Source organism: Acomys russatus, chromosome 26 (genome assembly GCF_903995435.1).
Source record: "Acomys russatus chromosome 26, mAcoRus1.1, whole genome shotgun sequence".
In the NCBI taxonomy this organism is placed as follows: Eukaryota; Metazoa; Chordata; class Mammalia; order Rodentia; family Muridae; genus Acomys; species Acomys russatus.
Genome location: NC_067162.1, coordinates 1,810,410 through 1,827,117, shown reverse-complemented (window position 1 = coordinate 1,827,117; position 16,708 = coordinate 1,810,410). Strand labels below are relative to the sequence as shown.

The window sequence follows — 16,708 nt, the reverse complement described above, 5'->3', positions numbered from 1 at the left end:
AGAGAGATTATTTCCTCAGATTTCAATGTGAGCTGGTAAGAGCTCAGAGAGAGAAAGCAAATCTGGCTTGTACATCTGGATTGATGTCAACCACAGGGGCAGGCCTGAGGCTTAACTCCAGTTCCTATTGCACCATGTGCATGCTCTTTCTTCTTCTCTTGTTGTTGTGTCACTAGGAACTGCATATCTGCTTCTCTTGGGCACCATGTAAGCAAGTCCCTCGCTACATCCGATGGGCACACGTAGCACTACATTGCTCAGCATCCCTAGTGTACATTTCTTAACACTCCTTGTAGTCAGGCAAAACTATGTTATGAGCTGTAGCAGATAGATAAAGACAGAGTGGCTTGCCTTTGCTGGTGACTTCCCCTCACTAGCCAGCTCCCCCTGTTCTGTTTTCCTTTCCCTACTAGCTGGGCATGGAAGTAGGCTCCCTTAATCCTAGTACTTCAGAGGCAAAGTCTAGCCTGGTCGACTTAGCAAGTTACAGGCTAGCCAGGGCTACAAAGTATTTCCAAATTAAAAAAAAAATCTAGCAGAAGTTGAGGCCTAAGGAATAGAGAAGCCACGGGGTGGCAAAAAGCTGGTCTCTGAACAACTGCATGGCCCACAGCTAGTTCCTCTCCTGCCTGGCACAGGCTGCTTAGGATTCTAATGTGAATGCAAAACAGATCTGCATCATGTTAGCCCTCCTAAGGTTCTGGCAACAACCTACCTTAATTAATGCGGCATCCCACTGGCCCTGAGCACCACCAGCTAGCTACTCTGCATGCATAGGACTTCTAAGTGTAGATGTGTTAAGGCACACTGGCACAGTCTACTTCCTTTCTGGTTAGAACTTTCTCATTATTGAGTCTTTAATTCATTCAGCTAACCTTTACCATGTGTACCACAGCTATCTGTCACCATAGATATTATTGAAAGGTTGTGAGTTAGACAGTGTATTGGGTTGTTTTGCATTGCTGTGATTGCAGTACTGGATAGCCATGACTTAAAGGAAGATGGATTTATTTTGTATTTTGGTCTGCGGTTTCAGTCCATCGTGGAGGGAAAGGTGTCACAGAGCAGCTCAGAACATGGTAGTGGCAGCCAATGCAGAGGCTGTTCACATCACAGTGGACTGGAAAGAAGAACATCTCATAGAAACCTGCAGAGTCCTGCGCCCAGTGATCTACTGCTGCAGAGAGGCAGCCAGCTCTTCATGCTGCCACAGCCTTTCCAACAAACATCATCATCCAAGGAGCAAGCATTCAAATCACGAACCTGTGGGATTCAGATGAAACCACATCAGACAACTGGCATCTGTTATTTCCCAGTGTCTTGTGGTCTTGAGTAGAGACTGGGCTTAGGTGGGCCCTGGGCTAAGGGGTCATTCAAAAGTCATTCTCACCTGGAGTGTGATTGGGGAGAGGGGCCACTTTCTCACAGAGTTCTTGGCAGGATTGGTTTTCTAAGCTGCAGACCTGGGGGTTTCAGGATGGCTATTCACAGAGGCCATGCACAGCTCCTTAGAGGCTGCCCAAAGTCTCTTGCTGTGTGCTGTTCCCATGATGTGGCTGTTTACCTGCTTGAAGCCAGCAGGACAAAGATGGCATATTTCAGTCACTGTCCCATGCTGTTATAAACACCATTGTTATAAGCACCTTGTGGAGGAAAGCATTTATTTGGCTTTCATGCTCCATCACAGGTCACTACTGAAGGAAGTCAGGCCAGGAGTCAAGCAGGAACAGGTAGGAATCATGGAGGAACACAAGTTACTGGCTTGCTCCCCGTGGCTTGAAGAGTTTTTTTTTTTATTTTATATCACCCAGGACCACAGTGGTCTGGGTCTATCCACATCAATTATCAATCAAGAAAATGCCCCAGAGGCATTTTCTCAATCAAGGTTCCCTCTTCCTGGATGACCCTAGATTGTATCAAAATGACAAGCAACAGATGAGACGAGGATGATGATGATGACGACGACGACGAGGACAACAACAACAACAACAACAACAACAACAACAAATTAGTCAGGACAGTCACAGACTCACATTGTGACCATGTGTGTCTGTCAGCTTCAGTAGAGTCAGCTGCTTAGTTAGGGTCGCTTGTCCTGTCTCTGGACTCCTAACCACTAGCCACAGAGGTGACTTCCATTGAGCGCATAATAGCGTGTCAGGGGGACAGTGCCCTAATGTTTGTAAGTTTAGTGGTTCATTGAATCTCTCTTTCTATTTTACAAGTGTCACTTCCTCCCTGTTAGGGCAAACCTTTGAATTCACGGTCCAGTAGGGCATAACCGACAGGTGGAGACCACCTGGCAGCTACTGTGTCCTGCCAGGGCCTGGAACAAGTTAGTGATTGTCATTGAAGCTGGGTATAATGAATTACGTGACTTTTGTCTGTTTGCCTTTAATTTATCAAAATTATCACAGAACTTGAGCATGATGAAGGATCGCTGTCAAAAAAAGGCAAATAAGGTGAGAGTAGGTCTTTAAACATCTAAGCAAGAAGGATTGAAATAAAACAGAACCAACCTCAGCCGTGCTCACTCAGCACGTCTGAGGCACAAAGTCATTTAAACCTCATAAGCATTCTGTGGGCTCATGTAATATACTCATTTTTCAAAAGAGGAAGCTAAGGTTCCGAGAGGTTAAGTAAGTTGCTCAAGGGCACACAGCTCATAAGTGGCAGAAGCAGGAATAAAACTTGCCTCTGTTTGACTCCAGGGCAATGTGTTTGTCCTAGGTGCTTCCAGAGTGAGCTCTCTCACCTTTTCTATGCAAACAATGCTGTAAAATCTCATCTGCATATGCATTTCACAGCAGGGGACCCACTTCTGGGAAAGCTTAGCTGAGGGTTCTGAAGAGAGGTTAGGGCAGAGAGGGAGGAAGTGGGGGATGGGGCCAACATTAGTTTTCCTTAAGACTTCTTGCAGACTGTGGAGAGCTTCCATGTTCAGCTTCTAGAGCTGTTAGCAGGTCCCAGCTTGTCTCCTGAATGGTTTTACTTTCCTTATCCACATTGTTATCTTCAGAGTGCCTGGTCTTTGCTCTCCATGGTCAAGTGTCACCTCCAACAGAAGGTTTGTTCCAGTCTGATCCACCCTAAACAAGGCGGTGAATGGATGTACTAGTTACAGCCTTCTCTGGGATCTGTCAAGCAAGACTCCCAGACAGAAGTTACAAAGCCTGGTAGTGTTGGCCTCTGCACACTCTTTTGTTTCTCATCACATCATTGTGCCCTTTCTATCCACATAGAAATGTTTTCTTTGCCTCCAAATGCTTCAAGGTCCTTTTGGTCTCAAGCTCAGCCTGGACCTTTTCTCTCATGTCCCCTGCACTCCAGAGGCCTCCTTTGGAATACACTCTTCTGAGATTCCATCTTGATTTTGCTTTGTGGAACTGACATTTTCTAGCCACACAGCTTAGCCAGTGTGTTGATGTCCCAAGTCCTTCCTGGCCTTGGTAAGTCTCCTCACAGACTGCATGTGACACAGCGGTGTCAGACCTGTGCAGAGCTCTGGGATGTTGATGGAGCTGCCAGGAGAGAGGTTTTCTTCTGCAAAACTGGAATTTGACATCAGTGGAGTTTGGGGGAGGGCGTAGGGTATGGGAGTGGGTGGCAAGTTGAGGGTGGACTTATTTTCTCTGAGAAAGATGACTTGAGAGTTAAGCTTACAGTGGAGAAAATCAAACCCAAAGACAAAGAGAGGCTCTTGCTGTGTCATTTCAGCATCTAGACCTAATTTAATTATGCCCAAAGCATGAGCCCTATTCTTTTCAGGCCCTTAGCCAACACACTGTCTATTTTATTTTGCTCCTTTTTGTTAGCTCTCTGTCATCTGGAAGGGACTAGCCCAACATGCCACTCTTCCCAATTACCACATAAGGTTCTTCCTCTGTACTTATCTTTTCTGGAACAGTCTTAACTCTCACCTTATCAGTGGTATTTATTGAGCCCCCACTATGCCCTAAGTGCTGGGGATTCAACACCGAACAAAACAGATAAAAAAACCCCTGTCCTCAGGGGACACAGACTCTAGTGGAAGAGAGGAGCAGCCAGCAGCATAAATAAAAGATGTGGCTTGTTAATGGTGATAAAGGTTAAAGAAGAGATAAAACCAACAGGGGAGTAGAAATCCCAGCTCAGAGTGAGAGAGCGGGTGAGCATAAGTTTGGTATAGGAGGTTCAGGGAAGGCTCCACTGAAGTTGAGGCACGTGAGCAAAATCCCGAGGGACACTGGAGATGATCTGTGTCGCTGTCTGCACTCCAAGCAAAGGCAGCAGCATGTTTAAGATGGGCATGTGCCGGCGGGTTGCATCTCTATAGCAATCCCCCTTTGTCTTTCCATCGCATACGTAATATAGAATTAGAGGTTATGACTCTGTCTCATCTCTGGTTCTGTCTCTCTTTTGTGTGTGTGTTTCAGTTTGGATATTTTAAAAATTGTTTTTAACTTGTGTATGTGAATGTGGGCATGTGCATATGTCCTCTGGTTCCCACAGAGGCCAGAAGAGGGTCTCAGATCCATTGAAGCTGAAGTTACAGGGAGTTGGGAGGCACCCAGTGTGGGTGCTGAGAACTGAACTCTGGTCCTCTACAAGAGTAGCAAGTCCTTTTAACTGCTGAGCCATCTCTGCAGCCTCTTGATATTTTATATGGATTTGTCTTCATGCTGGCTAGTTTTCACTGCCAGTTTGACTGGCGTTTGAATCACCACGGAAACATACTTCTGGACATGTGTGCATAGATGGCTCCAGAGAGGTTTAACAGAGCAGGGGAGATTTACCTTGAATGTTAGTAGCACTGCCCCATAGACTAGGGTCCCCGACTAAATGCAGAGAAAAATGAGCCGAATACTAGCGTCATCCCTCTCTGCTTCCTGACTGTGGTCACAATGTGACCAGCTGCCTCAGGCTCCTGCTTCCAAGTCTGTCCCTCTGCAATAGTCTGAACCCTCAACTGGGAGCTCAAGTAAATCTTTGTTTCCGTCGGTTGTTTTTGTCAGGTCTTTTGTTATGGTGATGGGAAAAGCCAGAGGTACACTCTTCAGAGTTACTGCTTCTGTCTTCAGTAGAGCCTCTTTTTTGTTAGTTCACCTGTTGCCTCTTTCATTTTAGTTGTCTTTTCATGTTCTAGATTTTCTTTTAGTTCTTTCTATAAATCTTCATCTTTAAAAGTTTTCTGACTATTCATCTTGTTTTTATTTTCTTTTAAAATTCTTTTAAAAAATATTAACTCTGTTTATGTGTGTGGATGTTGTGGCTCCATGCATGTTTGTGTGCCACATATGTGCCTGGTTTTTGTAAAAGCCAATAGAGTTACAGACAGTTGTGAGCGGCCATGTGGGTTCTGGGAATTCAACCTGGGTCCTCTGAAAGAGCAGCCATTGCTCTGAAGTGTTGAGCCATCTCTCCAGCCAATCTTTTAAGATTACTTAAGATGTCTGTGCTTGTTCACTCCCACCTCTGAATCTACCTCTGTCCATTATCTTTTCTCTTGACCATGGGTCACATGTCCTGCTACTTACAATGTCTCATTAGTTTTGATTAAGTACTAGACATTTTGATTGAATGAACAATAAGAGATGAACTAGATAATATGTTTTTTCTTTTTTTTTTCTCCCATGGAAGAGTGTGGGTGTCTCTACAAATACCACAGCCAATAGTTAAGTAACAATCTGTGTGAGGAGAGAGGGAAATCTTATTCAACACAACTTAGTAGCTGGTTTTGGTTCAAACTTCTGGAGTTTGACATGAGCATTTATTTTAGACATATTTTTAGCACAGCACAATTTTGGAAAAACATTTGTTGGTGTTAATGAACCCAGTCCTATGTACACAGTGAACTTGAGACATGTTTACATTGAAACTCTTTGTAAAGTTCATGTGACCTCTTCCATAAAAACAGTTTCTATAGATGCCTAAGAAACAATGTTCAAGATAAGGATCTGGGATAGGCAAACATAAAAGTCTGGGAGACTCAGGTGAGACCTGGCCCTACAGATAGCATGGAGCACCAGGCTAATCCCCATCCCAGAGCCCAACTTCCTTTGCTGAGACTGTTGAGGGACCAGTCCTTCTAGATCATCAGAACTGTAGCTAGAGGGACTTGGTTTGCAGCTTTAGTGACTTTTGACTGATCTCCAGGCTTAACCTAAGCAGTGTGCAGAACTGCAGGATTCATCTCTGCCTGCTGTTAAGCCCCCTCCCAGCTGCTTACTCAGCGCAGTCACTGTTGGAGAGAGTTGCTGGCCTAGGAGATTTATTACTACATTTTGGACTCTTCCAGATTCCAATCTGTCATGCCAACCCACACTGTCACAGAGTCGGGCTGGCTTGTCTTTGCTCCAGCCAAGTTCCCTGCCTGTGGTAGTCTTGTTTTCTACCTGAAAGGCAGGCCCAACAGCCCGTCCTGTGGATGACAGTGGCACCTGCTCCTGCCTCACTGAGGAGGGGCTCAGTGTTCTATGACATACACCTAATCTAAGAGTCTTTGCATCCTTCATTCGTGACCTAAAGCATGGTGTTTTGTCACTGAGTTTCTAGTGCCCATGATGAGAACAGTAGTACATTCTGTTCAGAGACAACTGTGGCATTTGTAACACTGACACAATTCTTCACCACCACGGGGTCATATACCAGGTGTGTTGCCCCTAGAAGCACAGCCATGTGCAGCCCAGGGCCTGGCAGGTTGTGCATGGTCAGGAAGGACCCAGGGCTTCTATCCAGAGCAGGCCAGGAACAGCAAGGTGGGGAGGATGATCACAGGCTGGGAGCTGCTCACAGCTAAGCTGCAGGGCTGCATGCGAGCACATTCACTTGTTCATCTGAAAGAGGGCTGCTAAGGCCCAGATCTTCGAGGCTTTATCTTCTGGTTCATCGTGGTTCAGAGCAAGCACTGGAATTGCTGTGGACCATGGAGATGCTGAACTACCCCCCTCCCCACCAATTCTGCTCCTGTGCAATAGGGGAGTCAAGTCTAAGGGAGAAAACTGAGTCTGCGAGTCTAAGCTGCCTTGAGAAAAGAGTTTGCTGAGAGGAAACTACTGAAATTCAAGCTCAACAGCTCTTGCTAGGGGAAGTAGGCCCAGAGAAGTGCACAGTTCCAGGGAGAGCCGAGACATTGTCTGTAGACTCTGTTTCTTAACAATTAAACTTTATTATACAACCCAACTAGCTTACACAAGAGGGAAAAAAGGTTAAAGGGAAAAAAGAGTGAACCTTCTGGTATCCATTCCACAGGACGGGTCTTTACGTGTCTCTGGCCTGCATGCTGGTCCAGCCTGTTTGCTGATCCATGTGCGCTCAAGCCTGGTCTGAACCTGCTGCTGCTCTCTCCTCTCCGCCTGTCTGTGTCACGTGTGAAGGGTGCTCTCCTTCTCCCATTGAAGGTCGATTAGAGAAACAATAGTCCAGGTGGAGTCCCCAGGTCTGCTTCCTGAATTCCAGGCCTAGGATGGCTCCATTCAGTCTATCACAAGGTATCCATGGTGTGTCCAAGGATAAAGCCCACCAAGATTGCTTTCAACTGTGACAAAGCTTACAGTCTTTCCCACAATTGTCTACTTAAAAATGATTCATTGACCTTTATAAGTGCTTGCCTGCATGCATGTCTTTACACTACATGTGTGAAGGGCCAAGGAGGTCAGAGAGGGCATCAGAGCCTCTGGAACGAGAGTTAAGTGGTTGTCAGCAACTCTGTAAAAGGTGCTAGGAACTGAACTTAGGTCCTCTTTAAGAGCAGAAGTGCTCTTAACCAATGAGCCATTGTCTCCCCAGCCCATTTTCTGCTTAATCTTTATCACCATCTCTTTATTAATGTTCTCTGTGTTAAGCATTGTGCTACACTCACATATACTCATATATATAATACATAAAATATATCATTTATAATACACATACTATATTATGCATTTAATACATGATCTATTCCTGTTTGGTAGTATGATGAGTGAGTAGATTATTGGGTAGAAGCTTTCAGGAAAGCAAGTTTCTGGTTTGGCCAAGACAGAACCAGGAAGTTGGCTGTGATACTGTATCTCTGAGAAGTGGCAGGGAAATTTCAACCATAGTACCTTAATAATATGGCTGCTTGCATGTATGTGCATAAAACCTAACCACATAACTCCTTTGAAACAGAGTACTAAATGCTATTTAGCCAGTGATATGCTTGGATTCAGACAGGTTGTTCAACTTGCTTCAAGTTCAACAGCTCAGCATTGAAGGATCCAGGCGGGTGTCTGCTCCCCAAATCTGTGATTTCTCCCCCCCCAAACATCTATTTATATGACTTTAATTGTCTATCTCTTCTGTGCTGGCCACCATAAAACCTCTCTACAAACATTACTTCTAATTCTCTGAAATTGGTAACAGTCATTTATAAGCATGGAATGGGGATTTAGAAAATAGGCTTTGTGAAGTTCCATAGCTAATACACATGAGAATTAAGACCTGATCCTAGGCCATTCACCCCAAACCTGGGCTCTCCCACTGAGCTAGGTGCTCTTTCTCTGTGTACGGTCTGTTTCCTCCTCTGGCACCAGGGCCCTAACCTCTGTGGCTGGTCCTCACTGAGCTCATTGCACTGGTAGGGTTCAGCAGGTGGGTACAGGAGAGGAAGTGGGGAGTCTGAACACACTGTAGGTTCTTGGTGGTTGCATCTCACTCCCAAGTTTCTGGAAGGTACCTCCTTTTCCAGGCTTCATCTTTCTATTGGGTTTTGATGGATACTTTCCTTCATGCCCTTTCTGCCCTAGGCTTGAGCATAGCCAAGGGTTGCTGTTCATCCCTAGAGTCTTAGCCTCCCCTGTGGGTTCCCTGATTCCTGCTGATCTCTGCCTGTTCACTCTGGTCCTTTCATTAAAAACAATTGGTAAAAAATGCCAGCTGAGTCAACCTCTGCTTCCTGCCAAGTCCCTGACTGATGTGATTTCTCCCCCAAGATCCAAACTCAGAGAATAAGATTTCAACAGTTAGTTTGGCTCAGAACTCACTTTGAGAAAATGTTTATTTCTTTCCAGAGAAACAGCTCTCATCCTGGTATCATGACACTGTCTTCTTCAGGTTACCGCAGTTTGACTTTGGGTTCTCAATGCCAGCAGGAGCCTCACAAACCCTCTTGTTTCCAGGCGTCTGGTCACTGGGCTTCCAGGAAGCAGCCGTGAAAGCAGCTGAGAGCAGATGGAATCTAGGGAGCTGCTCCTGGGTATTGGTGGGAAGGAGAGGGACAGATGTCTCTTCCTGTTATCTGTGGGAGCCAGTCTTGCTTGAAGGATGATGTGTGAGTGGGATCTTGGCTGGGAACCTTCAGGCGAGCAACTCGCCAGTCTGTCTGGGCCAAGACAGGAGAAGATCTGGCCAAAAAAAGCACCAGAAAGTCCACTGTGAGATTGTGTCTCCTAGAGATTAAAGGCAAGCTTGCACCATGACCCTCCAACAATATGGCTGCTTAAAGCCTACCTGAACAACAACAAGGCTAATGAATGTGTTAATAGAAGGTGGTGGATCTCATGGGGCCCCACCCCTAGTCAAAGATCTGTAGGCAACTAAGGGATGTGGAGAGCAGGAGAAAGAGTTTTCAGCCCTGAAAACACACATACAAGCAACAGAATAACAGAGAAAAGGGGCCATGACTTTGAGAAGGAGTAGGAAAAGGAGAAGGAGGAGGGGATGGAGGGGGGAGAGCTGGAAATACAATTATATTTTAATCTTAAAAATCTGGCTAAATGAAACTGGTCTTGGCTTGGAACTGTTGTTGCTTGGCTCTGTGACCAGTGTGTCCTTGTCCACTGTCACAGGCAGTTCTGGGCTGCTTTATTTGGGCATACAGCAAAGCTGGGAAGCTCATCTGGGAGCTGGAGCTGGGGCAGATGAGTCGGACTAAACCACGGGGGGGGGGGGGGGGGGGGGGACTCTGGCAGATGGACAGATGGGCTTTGCTCCTGCTCGGGTTGGGCTGGGAAAGGATTTGTGGAGGAAGTAACATGCAGGGCGTCCCTGTTAGCACTACTTGGGATCAAAACCACGGAGCTTGAAGAGGCAGGACTGAGATGGCAAACACAGATCTGTGTGCTTCGAGGAGCTTTTTGAATGTCCTGTCTGCATATACTTTTGCCCATCAAGTGACACAGTGCCTCACTGGCAAAGTTTATGGAAAGCAGGCAGTGGTGCCTCCTTCTTTCTCAAGTACAGTGTGTGTACAGAGCAAGGAGCAAGCACTTGGTGAATTCTTGAAGTCTGAGGTTGCAGCATCTTTAGAGGGCCAGCTTGCCCAGCTACCTTTGTATCCATATAAGAGAATCAGGTCCACAAAGATGGAGGGGCGTACTACAAAGCCTGCAGCGCCTTCCAGCTGGTTCCCACAGTGTTATGTATGCTCCCAGTCCTAGCCTCCTATTTATCAAAGCAGGCTCGGCCCTTTGTGTAAGCCTGGAGTTCCCTTCCCCAATTTGTGCAGTCAATGATGCCTGCAGGCCAGAAACGTGCAGCTGGCTCTCCCACTCAGAGAGAGTCCAGCTTCCTGCCGTCTTTTCTAAGTGTGAAAAGAGGGGCTATTGCCCGAGACTTGTCATCTGGAATGACATTTTTTTTTTTTTTTTTTTTTTTTTGAGTTCAGAGGATGTCATTTAGATTTGGTCAGTTTCTTAGTCTGTGAAGTGAGAGTCCCAGTGAGTATTTAAGAGAACTGTTCCAAGGATCAAACAGACAATGGACGTGGAGAGAACACAAACTTAAAACAATTTATTACCAAGAGAGTATGTGGTGCAGGCAGCAGGTTTGCAGAGAGGTCGGTGGGGGACCCAGTTACATGGGGCTTCCGGACAACTCATTTGAAGCTGGCATGCACAGGAAGTTTGTATGTTTGTCTTAAAGAACATTTATGGAATTCTGGTGTCTTTGCTGGCGGAGACTGTGAGGGAATTAGCTCTTGCATTGTTTATTTCTTGGTGCCCTATAGCTTTACATAATGGTGCTGCGGAGAACAAAGGCCTATGGGCTAGGAGATGGCTCAGTCAGGAAAGTGCTTGCCATGCAAGCATGAGCCCCCATAAACCATGTTCTTTTTTTTTTTTTTTTAAAGTGTGATGATGTGTGTTTGTAATTCCAGCTCTGGGAAGATGGAGACATGTGGCTCTCTAGGGCCCACTAGCCAGTGAGCCTGGCCTAGTATGGTGAGCTCCAGGCCAGTTAGAAACCCTATCTTAAAATATAAAGTGGATGGCACCCAAGGAGGGAAACATGCGCATCCACATGAACATATACATGCATGTGTGCATGTTCACATGCACACATACTCACATACATACCAATGCAAATTGGCCTTCACTGTCTTTGTGGGTCTCAGAGGCCATCTTAATATTAGCCCTACCATCAGCATGCTCAATGTGGTCCCTATTAGCCATCTCACCATACCTTGGCTTGACTTTTATTTTGCTAGAAAAATACAGAAGTTCATCAATGGAATCTTGAAACCAGATTTGCACACCAGTACCCCATAGTTATGAAATCATGTACCTCTTCGGACTTCAATTTTCTTATAGTAAAATGATAGCAACACTTACAGTCATCCTATCTAATGATTACAAGAAAAACTTACAATCAATAGTGCATATGGAACATCACGGGGCTCATTTCCAATGAATAACCTGTAAATAATATGCTGTGCTGTTAGTAGCAGTGGTTTGATTTGCAGAGTTTCCCAATATGTTGAATTGTTATCTGTGCTGTAAAGTCTTCATGTGGGGTGATGACAAAAATCTATGTTGAGCCTTCATGGGTGTGGCACAATCTCCATGGCTCTACTGGTGTCTGTGAAGAAGCATGGCCTCTGCTCTCTGAGGGGGTTGACATATAGCTCTGGTGAGAGGGCAGGCTGGGGAGCTTTGGTCCATATCCAAATGGATGACCTGTGAATTCTGGCTCTTTGGCATTTGAGCTTATACAGACCTCTGAGCTCACTGGCCTGTGACTGGTGTGACAGTACATTATGAAGGCTTGGGAGTGATCTCGGAAGCTCTTACTCCAGCCTGGGTGGTGGAGCTGCTATCATTGGGACAGCCAGCTGTTTTCCAGAGGAAAGCAGATGGAGGGAGAATCCACTTCAACCTCTGTGTCCATCAGCCACAGTTCCTAGTGAAGCCCATTGTCAGCAAAGGCCAGAGTGGCTAGAAGAGGAGTGTGTGTGTGTGTGTGTGTGTGCAGCCACAGTTAAACATGCTACTCCAGGTATAGATAGTTCCCACCATGGGAGCTTGGGGGACAATCTAGGTAGTTAACTTGGTAACATCATGGGAGGAAAGGAATCCAAAGAACAGCCATGCACGGAGCCTGCATTTCTAGACACAGCTTTTCATTCTAAGGGACCTAGGGCATCAAGCTCCATAAATGGGGGGGGGGGGTTTCTTGCATACAAGCTGTCCGTCCAGCAGGACCAGTAATTACAGGGTCGCGAGGGGAGCCATACCTGAAATGATGGGACAGAAAAGAAAGAGGCGAGACCAAGTAGCGTTCTTATCAAGGTCCGTTTATTGAATCAAAAGCAAAAGCTTATATGGGGTGGGGGCAGGAACTAAGCAGTAGGAGAGGCCCAAGAATGTCTAGCTAACTATCTCTCAGGAAGTCCCGAGCTAACCTGCTAAACAACATCTGCATAAGCTGAAAGGAAGTTATGCAGAGGCTGAAAGAAGGAAGCTAGCTTTGGAACGGGGCATCAGTATTTTTTCATAGCCAGTAGGCTTTTAGCCTTGAATGACCCCGGGCTGGCTCCAAACATCTCGCCCTTCCTTATTAAGTAGAAGCAGAGTGAGGGGGGGGGGAGTAGAGGCCTGACCCCCCTCAAAATGGGCCTTGCATTAAGAGGTCAATGCATGGCCATTTTTTCAAGTCTCACATGTCCCCAACCTCCCAGACGTGTTTGCAGGGGACAGGAAAAGGATATTAACATCCTTTATGCGAGTCAGCCTGTATGCAATCAGGCATGCTCCTCAGGAATCTACCGAGGTGTCTGGCATGGTTCCCTGCAGTGCTTAGCCTCGCACCCTCTCAAATGAATAAATGACTCAAGGCCTTAGTTCTCAGCTTGTTGAAGTCGAGGCCACTTTTAGCTGCATTATCAGGGGCGGCATGGTCATCCACCTTGGGGTCGAGTCGTTTGAGCCTGTGGTAATGAACCTCCACATGGGTGGGTCCTTTTATGGCAGAGTCTATCTGGCGTTTGACAAAGTCAGTGATCTTTCTGAAAGCCCACGGTCCAAAAGCTATTAGTAGCAAGAACCCTATAAGAGGTCCCAGCAGTGAAGGGAGGAGGGTAATCCGAAGAGGAGAAGCAGAAAACCAGTTTTCATACCAGGATTCAGCTTTATCTCGCTCCTGCTTATGATATTCTAACCTTTCTCTCACCTTTTTCATGCTATCTTCTACGATCCCGGTTTTATCGGTATAGAAACAGCATTCTTCTTTGAGTGCTGCATATAATACCCCTTGTTGTAAAAACAGCAAATCTAGCCCTCTCCTATTTTGCAGTACCACTTCTGCAAGGGAGGAAAGCAAATCCTTTAAAGCTTCCATAGCAACCTGTATTTCAGCAATATCCTTATCTATGGCTGTACTAAGGTGGTGATAGTTTTGATTGGAGATCACTAAAGAGGAAATGCCTGTCCCAGTTCCGACAGCCCCAAGCCCCAGTAGAACCACTATGGTTGCGGCCATAATAGGCTTGTGTTTGATCCTGGATGGTGTACCCGGAGGAGTCCAGAATTTGAGAAACTCATTTGTAGAATAAACTGTTAATCGAGGAAATAGCTGAACAATCACACAGTAATCAGATGGTTGTAGGAAGGGCTGTACCACAATAAACGGGGTTAGGCCAGTGGAACATGCCAAATAATTATCATTTGGGGCTACCAGGTAGGTGGAGCCGCCACTGACCTCAAGGGTCTGATTACAAAAAGGGGAAATAATGGAGGGTAAATGCATCCTGGGTCCCCTGATGCAGAGCCCCATGACTGAGACTTGGGCCAGGGTCGTGCCTTCCCTGGCTTCCGGGTTCCGGCGAACCAGGGAGGAGTCGTTAGTAACGGTAAGATCACCAAGGATAGCAATGCCCTCATAAAAAAGGGGGGGGGGGGAGGGAAGTATGGTAACATAACCAACAGTCATCTGCAAGGTTGGGATGAATAGTGTGCAGGGCAGACCAGGATTCATTAACCATGGTCAGGATAATATTAATAGAAGGTGAGGGACCGGAGGTATGGTGGGTTGAAACAGGGTGGTATGGGGTGTAACAGTGGCTGTTGGGTGGCGTGCACCTGTATCAGACCACTGGTTCTGTAAGACCTGATTTAGGCCAATGGCCACTGGTTTTGAATTGGGAATGGTCTTGAGTAATTTAATTTTAAAAGTGAGGCCAGGATTATATCCAGACACATAGAGCATAAGTCCCCATTCTAGACCTCTATCCTCCCATGTGGCTTGCTTTCCTATGTCAGTAAGGTAATCAATCACAAGGGGGTTACACCATTTACTACAGTCACGAGTACCAGAGGGGTCCTTTCTTTTAACAGTTATATAATCCCAGGAAGACGAGGGATTTCAATAGGTATCTCTCGTGGTCTCACAGGTCCAGGAGGAGCAAAAGAAATCATTGGAAAAGCCACACTTATGTCCAAGGGACCGATCTCTGTGAGTTCCTGGACATACATAGATGGGAGTCATCTGTAATAGGGTCCTGACCTATTTGTTGCCACAGCCTTCTAGCCTATACTGGGTATTGGCGTCCACTGGCTGTTTCTGTGGCATAAAATGGGAGGGAGTTCCCCAGGCCTCGCTGGACCCCAAGGCCAGCATACATAAGTCCAATTCCAAAGTAGGCCAGGGTGTTTGATGAGTGGTAGAGGAAGAGCAGTTAACGATGTCCCCTGCCCCATTCATAATTACCCAGGTATAGTTGTACATCTGATATGAGGCAGACAAGGCTGCACGTCCGAGGCAGGCCAGGAGCAGGAAAAGGCTGAATGAAGTCATAGCACAATTAAAGCCTTTCCTCAGGGTGTTCTTCCCTGGGTGAATCAATCTGTTGAATTAGGTGCCCAGGCAGCCAATGGGCATTCCTCTCCTTTGAGTCATAGACACAGGCATGTCCCTTTCCCCAAATAAGAATAGGGTTGGGACCCTGCCACTGTGAGGTGAATGGATCTTTCCATAAGGCTTAGGTATAAGTCTGAGAGGTTGTAGCATGCCATAAGCGATCCCCCTCTGTTCTGTGATTTTTGTCTAGGGTAAAAAAATTTTGGGGCCAGAATGGGCCACCTGGAGGATGGTTCCTATTGCCAGATGTACACTTTGGGATACTTTATGGGCAAAGGGGGTCAACATCAGCACAGTGTCTGATATAATCATTAATATCCGTTCCCTTTGTATGGCCGCACAAGATGGTTTTACATGCACCATTAGCATTTTCATAAGCAAGCTGTTTTAAAAGCTTATTTTCAGATTCGTCTGGCTCCAAGACTCTCTCTGCGGTCTCAAATAGACCTGCAATGAAATCACTGTAAGGTTCATGGGGGGCCCTTGAACTACTTTGGTTAACAGGGTGGTGAGAGAGCCCTTCCCTGGTAGAGCATGCCATGCCCCCATGGCTGCATTTTTCATTTGGGCAAGAAGCCTGGGAGGTAATGTCACTTGCTTTGTTTCTGAAGAATAGCAACCCTGCCCCGTTAATTTATCAAAAGTCCAGGAAGAAGAAGTGGACTTTCGTTGATTATTTTTTGCTGTTTCTGGACAGCGGTCCATGAAATCAGCTTTCCAGAGTATATATTGTCCATGCTGGAGGACCGATTGGCCAAGTTTGAGCCATTCTCCTGGGACGAGGTAGCCCTTGGGGGCAAGGGAATCAAGCAGAGAGAGAATAAAGGGAGCGGCCCATAGTTTTTAACCGCACTATGGAGTTCTTTCAGGATCTTGAATTTTAGGGGCTTAAAAGTTGGATTGGGGTCTGAAGGGGAGGGGTCAGAGCCCCCCTGTTCCTCATCATCTGAGCCATGATCATTGACCGTCTTGTCACCCTGTGGCGGAGAATCCTCAGTAGAAGCCTTGGAGCCAGAAGACTCGTTGGAATTGGCTTGAAGCCGAGTCATCACAGGAAACGCTAGCATAGGGCGTTTTTTAGAGGGGGCCTTGGGACGCTGAATTGTGGCCCCTGTCATGGGGGAGGGCAGTAGAAGAGCTTTTCGGAGGGCATCTTCTGCTAGAGAGAGCTTGGACAGGGAAGGATATAAAGGCTTATTGGAAGTGGGAGGGTCATCCCCCATGTCTACGACAACAGAAGGGCAGGGGGATTTTAGGGGCTGTAACGACTTGGAGCCGCGCGACTCCAGGGAGGCCAAGGAGGTGGAACGAGATAAGTGCCGAATTAAGGCCTCAGCTGAAGCAACCGCAGAAGAAATGTCAGGGGTATCAGAAGAGATAAGATCTTTAATTAAAGTCCAGTAATTAAAAGTTTGAAGAGGAATAGTCTCAGGACCATGTTGGGAAGAATAGGAATCTAACTCTCGACGAACACGGTCCCAATGGTCAGGATTAATATTAGGACCATCAATGAAACCAAGGACAGGCTTGGGAAACAAATAAGAAAAAACGTACAAGGTCTTTTTTCTTAACTCTAACCCCTCTTTCCCTGAGACAACTTTTAAGGTGGCGAATAAATTGCACTTCCTTTGAGAGA

At 46.3% G+C, this 16,708-nt stretch overlaps 1 protein-coding gene across 1 annotated transcript in view; it reads right to left on the bottom strand.

The window, feature by feature from the left end:
* The window catches only part of Isx (intestine specific homeobox), a 108,113-nt gene extending 91,818 nt beyond the window's left edge, over positions 1–16,295 (bottom strand). The window contains exon 1 of the mRNA XM_051169310.1: positions 15,921–16,295. Coding sequence (XP_051025267.1) covers positions 15,921–16,295 — 375 coding nt within the window. The remainder of the gene's footprint in view (positions 1–15,920) is intronic.
* Positions 16,296–16,708: the final 413 nt, after the last annotated feature.